This window comes from Ixodes scapularis, unplaced genomic scaffold (assembly GCF_016920785.2).
Source record: "Ixodes scapularis isolate PalLabHiFi unplaced genomic scaffold, ASM1692078v2 PGA_scaffold18__7_contigs__length_3171195, whole genome shotgun sequence".
NCBI classification, from domain to species: Eukaryota; Metazoa; Arthropoda; class Arachnida; order Ixodida; family Ixodidae; genus Ixodes; species Ixodes scapularis.
In genome coordinates this window covers 163,719-169,718 of record NW_024609844.1, presented here as the reverse complement: position 1 = coordinate 169,718, position 6,000 = coordinate 163,719, and the positions used below count along the sequence as shown (strand labels likewise).

The window sequence follows — 6,000 nt, the reverse complement described above, 5'->3', positions numbered from 1 at the left end:
TGCAGATTAAGACATATTTAGATGGATTATGCATATACAGTATTTAGATACAGGAATACACAATGGAGTCAATTATGCCTTTAGTACAACACATGTATATGATCAGTCTACTACAAGAAGAATTTAGAATATTTAAAGGTCTGACGAATTCAAGTGAAACTATACTTCGTTTCAGCGCAGGTCTGAGCGCTGCCGAGGTTAGGAACCGAAGGGCCAATCAAACAGCGAAAGAGGCACAAAGCCATGACGAGTTCTCTGCAGTTTATAGGACCATAGGACTAGCCGGTATTCGCCATCTCTCTGTGCGTGGTCCTCCACCGGCTAGTCCTATCAAGCGCAGAGAGCACGCCATGACGTTGCGCTTTCTGCACTGTTTTATTGGCCCTCTGGCTCATAACATCGTCCGCGCTCGTGCCTAAAGTGAAACAAAGTGAATAGCACTAAAAGTATGAATATCCTAAATGATCAGGACCGTCTTTGTGAATGTGCAAAAAAAATAATAAAATCATGCAAAAGGAAAACTTACATACAAGTACTTCATGCAGCAAGTAGTACATTGAATGATGTCATCAAGATTCAGATACTCAAACCGGTCAAAAAGAAAAAGGACCAAGAATATTACGAAATGAGATATAAAATTACGCTGCATTTCTAAATCTTCGAGTCATGTATATACTCTTGCAGCCCAATGAGTAAAGCATTAGTTCCCAGCTTGGTGTGTTAAAAAGTTTCTTGTAGCTTTATTTTTACATCCTAAAATTATGTTGACCCCTCCGCATTAGGTACTCGGTTTTTCTTGTACTTTCTTAACATTTGCAATATTCAAGATTGCTGCTATTGAAAGACCTTAGTTATTTTATAAGTTTGTACATTTATGGTCATGAGTAGGCCGACCTCTAAGGAACGTAAGTGACCCCAGAGACAACCTAGAGGTCCAGGTGCATCACGTGATTAATGACTCTAAATGAATAAAAAAAGATTAGGCTTCGAGTATTTTCTTTTTTTCGTGTACAAAAAAGAACTCTGGTCGCTTTGTCTAAGGTAAATTCACATTTTTTTTATCTGTGTTTACGCGATAAATAACAGGCTGAAACATTTTGAACCATGCAAAACACACACTGCTCGCAAGTAGAACCCCTGCCAAATGAACACACGTCGGTGCTCGAGTATTTCGTTTAAACCCCTTTCACAACTATGATGCATGTGAGGGTTTTGATCACTTGCGATGTATCTTCCGATGACTGTGTAAATAGGTATCAGCCGCAAACGCTCTACCACAGGTCTCGCACTTGAACGGCTTCTCTCCGGTGTGAGTCCTCTCATGATTCGCCAATTTGTACTTCCGAGTAAACGCCCTGCTGCACGTATTGCACCTGAACGGCTTCTCTCCTGTATGAATTCTTTCGTGATTTGCCAAGATGCATTTACGACTAAACGCCCTGCTGCACGTGTTGCACCTGAACGGCTTCTCTCCGGTATGAATTTTAACGTGAGATATCAAGTGAGGCTTCTGCGTGAATGTTTTCTCGCAGGCATCGCAACTGAAGGGCCTCTCGCCAGTGTGAGTCCTCTCGTGGATGGCGACAGCCGCTGCGGAAAGGCATGAGTAAGGACAGAAGCGGCACGGGTGCTTCTTCGGTCGTCGGTGCGTCTGCTGCTTGTGTGGGCCAGAATTGTTGGTCTGGGGAGAGGTGTCACCTCTGCGGCAGTTACGGTCAAAGGTATCCACTTTGTCGCCATAGCATGCTCCGATGCAGTCTGTTGGGATGACACAACAAAGCAAGAAAGGTCGGCGCATTTTTAATTGTTCTGAACATGGTCCAGAATACCTACATTATGCCAGTGCGGCCTATAGTAGGCATTCGTTCATTTGAGATGTTAAAAAGGTTCATTCGCAAAGCTTGTAAATGTCTACAGGCGGTCGTTTAAGACTCGACTCTGGCAGCCCTATGGTGCTGCAGCTGTGGTGGCTTGCACGTTCTGCTAACCAAGTGCGGAAGGGAAGTCAAGCCGCCGCGGTCGCCGCTGCACAGTGTTGGCGGTAACGTGTTACAAGTAACGTCGTTACCGGTAACGCCTTACTTTTGTTAGTAACACGGTAACGTAATCGTTACTTTTCCAAGACAGTTACGGGCAATGTACTCACGATAACGGGTAACATAATTACATCACTCGTTACATCTTCCGAAAACTTGAAAAATGATGTTAGGACAGAACGAGCGGGTTGGTGGGACAATTAAACTTGAGGAAGAAAACGTTCGTCACCCCCTTCTTTTCTTCCTCAATTTTAATTGAAAAACGAACACCTGTAATTTTTGCCAGTTTCTATACTTCGTTTTACCTGAAGTAAAGACGCAGCTGACGCTACAGGCTGATGGAAATTATCAGAGAGGAAAAAGGGAACCATCATGGTGTTCTCTGTGTTTCTGTGCGTGTTCTCTCATCGCTGAAATAAACACACAAGGCCAAGGGACTCGTGATTTTGACGCTGATTGATTTGTCTGATTAGCTCGTAGCGTAGGCTGCGTCTAGAGTTAAGCTGAAACGTAGTACATGATTCAAGTAATTAATTATTGCACTCATTCTACATATTTTCTAAATTTTGCCTGTCTTTTCCCGACGCAAAAATTTCTGCTTTAGAAAAATACCAACGCCCGCGCCTGTCGTCCCAGTGTCGAAACATGCTGTCATCAAAATAAAACAAAAGCGCTGTTACTGCCTATTTATAAAAAAACATGTAACGCAAAAGTAACGTGCGTTACTTTCTGTCGATAACAATATTGCGTTCCTTTATTTTGCAAGTAACGAGTAACATATTTCTTTACTTTTTTTTAGATAACGCCTACAACACTGCGGCTGCATACTGCTGCCAGTACGGAGCGCTGGGTGATAACGTGTTGACATTCATAATGATTGTGACTGTGTATTAAGTAACGCTGAAAGGGTCGTTCACACACCCACAGATTATTAGGTTACACAAAATAGCATTCAATAGGCTCGTAGAATAATCGTTATGTACCTTAGAAACTTGAAAAATCGCTGAGGTACACAGTGAATATTTTAGGAGCGATTTTAAAGAGGGAAAAACGCGGTTCTATATTGACATTGATATGAACATTTGCCAGTCTAAAGCAACTTCGGCGACACAAATTAATGTTGTGAAAAAAGCTTCAATCATTTGAAGCAGCGAAGCCTTTTCGAGCTATTTTATGCGTCGAAAATAATCTATAGCGTTTGTGAGAGCTACTCAATCAACCGGAACTAAAGGAAAAAATACAATTCTGTAATAAATAACCAACTCAGCATAATACATTTCTCCGATATTAAATAATATGTATCAATTGCAACTTCGAGTGCTCGGACTGAATGTTCGTTCAGTTGAGCCCAGCTTGTTTGTTTACTTTCACTTGAGTTGTAGTTTTTGGACTTTGGAATATAACCCCCCCTCACATAAAAAAAGACAAAAACAAAAAGAAAGCATTAAATTTTGTTGCGATATTTTTTTTCGGTTTGGTGCAGGCCGATAATTAAAACTTAATGAAGTTTCCACGTGGGGAAAGCTGTGTACCACATCAGACTCCACACGTTTTCCATTTTCTGGAAAACCGAGCCTACAAAAAGGTGCTAAGGAGATGCGAGGCTGGATGAGTATTGTCCCATGTGCGTCTTCTCATACCTGGTGTTGTTAGTTCTGTGGACACCACAAGATTGGGGTCAGAAGTCGCACCGCCGTCTGTCCTCCCCTCCTGGTCCATCTTCAATGGTGGCCTCTGCAAGTCGGCTCCTTGGAAGGAGAGCTCCGCCCCCTTGTCCTCGCAGTCCGTTCTCTGCCATTCGGAGTCGAATGCTGTGTGGGCAAGTTCTGTTAGGAGTGAAGATCAAATTTTTATACTACACCAATACAGAAGCCCAATCAGAACGAACTAAAAGAACAAGCAAACATAGACACATCATGCTGATGAAGTAGAGAAATTCAGGGGTTTACATTCGTATTGCAGTGTAATTCAAAGGGTAATATAATCATATCACGAAAAAACACAGGCATCAAACTGAATACTGAAAATCCCCAAAAAATTGATTGTAAAAATTGCACGTTAATCATACATAAAAGCGATCCTTCTCTATTAAATACATACTTCAAAGGTTTCATTTCAATTTAAACATGCGGTAAAGGATTCCGTCGATACAATCCCACACAAATTGACAAAGACACAACTAAATACGATCAAGAAGCGTGGTTTAGTAACGTCACTCCTGCTCTGTAGTGCTGAAAAAAAGGCAGGCATGCCACAGAACCAACAACTGTACGGTATATCACCGCCATAAGTTTTGGAAATTACACGTCAACAAAACGGGCACGGTGTGTCGGCAAACGAAGGTAGGGAAGGGAATAGAAATGTCGCATGTAGTTGGCTGAGCTGTGGCCATTCCCTATTTGATCCGACTAGTTGGTTCCCTTCATCTGGGGTAAAATGTAGCCCACAGGTCTGGCACTGCCAAAGATGAGCTGGCTGGCCTTCCTTCTTAGGCAGTGAAGGGTCGCTCACATTTGCATTCAAAGCATTTCCGGTCAGCTCGGCCTGCAAAGTTTAGAATAATGAGTATTAAAAAACAACCGCCAACACGTTACTTTACCTGCCCTTAAATATCGTCACATTCTCTGAGCAAATCTAAAACTGAAGGGCACCAGATGCTTGGAATCGGTCTAGTTGGCTATTCATTACTTGATTACACTGCGGAGTAAACGATTACGAATTACGACGCAGAAACGAGAAGAAAAGAAAGGAAACAAAAGGGAAAACGTGCATTTGCAGTTCAATTTAATCAAGTCAAGAACTGAAGGCCACTTTTGAGATTAAACAGGGCGTGGATAACAGCACCCTTTGTCAGTACGAGAGTACCTGCGTGAAATTTCAATCTGAAGGACACTAAGAACTTAAATCCAGTAAGACTATACCATTTCCATGTGCGTATGTTTTAGCCAAATACCAGTGACACATTTTGATTTTCACGAGAAATGTTTAATTACATATGCAAAGTTTAACCGTGCAGCAGTTTTGCCTGGCTGCTGAACATAGGGAGGTATGACACACGCATCCAGTTCAACAAGTGTTTATAACATGTCGGCTCCCCAGCGGCGCCGCTGGGCAGAGTTGGCCTCACCCATAGAGGGGAGGGGCGCGTTGAGTAACTGTATATGCTCCGCTTGCGGAGCAGAGTACCGCAATGGTGCCTGGAGCCAAGGGCTTGGGGAAGCCACGGTCGGTTTTTGCAGGGGACACTAAGCACAAGACGCAAGCCGGCGTGCTGTGGCGTGCTGCGGCACGCTGCATAAAAAAAATAGCGCAGCGACGAGCCGCGCATGCGCCGTCATCGTTCCCCATCATTTCCTACTTCCCTCTCGATTGCAAAAATCGCTCCCACAAGTCGCGCGTAAAGTCGTCAAGTCGCCGTTACCGGGACGCATATAGCATCGTGAGCCCGCTTTCTGCCCAACTTTTGGAGGACCTTTCTCCTCGAGCGATCGCAAGACGCAAAAGAATGCAGGCCTGCTTATTTTCCCCTTGTGTTTAATCGAAGAGCAAGTGTCGCTGCTCAACCTTTAACTTTTTTTTTCTTTTGCAGGCAGTTTATTTGGTTTTATGTAGATTGAGCAGTGCTTTACCTTCTTGCGTCCCAATTTACGCGAATCTGGAGAGTCGAGCATCCGCACTTTCATGCTAAAATAGTGTACAACTTTTTTTTTTCTTTTTATACAAAGTTTTTGCCATTTCGCAAATTCGAGACGCCCCAATAGAGCTCTTCTGTGTGTCTGGAGGCCCCAGTCCACACTCTCGGACACTTCATTCGGGAGACAAGTTTGTCGCTGTTGGTTGCTTGATTTGGTGTTTATGGCGCAAAAACTACTAAGGCCATAAAGCACCAAAAACGAGACTATTGCTGGAAAAGGTTTGGAGAGAAAAAGAGGCTTTAGTAACCAGTGATTAGATAAAAGATGGT

At 43.2% G+C, this 6,000-nt stretch overlaps 1 protein-coding gene across 4 annotated transcripts in view; it reads right to left on the bottom strand.

Annotated features, from left to right (window-relative positions):
* Positions 1 to 787: 787 nt before the first annotated feature.
* LOC115309385 (zinc finger protein 239-like) overlaps positions 788 to 6,000 on the bottom strand; it is a 31,293-nt gene continuing 26,080 nt past the window's right edge. For 2 of the 4 annotated variants that reach the window (XM_040210966.1, XM_040210967.1), the window contains 2 exons: positions 3,677 to 3,862; positions 788 to 1,758 (listed from right to left, as the gene is read on the bottom strand). In XM_040210966.1, coding sequence (XP_040066900.1) covers positions 1,217 to 1,758; positions 3,677 to 3,862 — 728 coding nt within the window. In that variant the 3' untranslated portion in view covers positions 788 to 1,216. Of the gene's footprint in view, positions 1,759 to 3,676; positions 3,863 to 4,164; positions 4,581 to 6,000 lie in introns of those variants that run through there. The other 2 variants (XM_040210969.1, XM_040210970.1) reach the window with 2 other exon arrangements.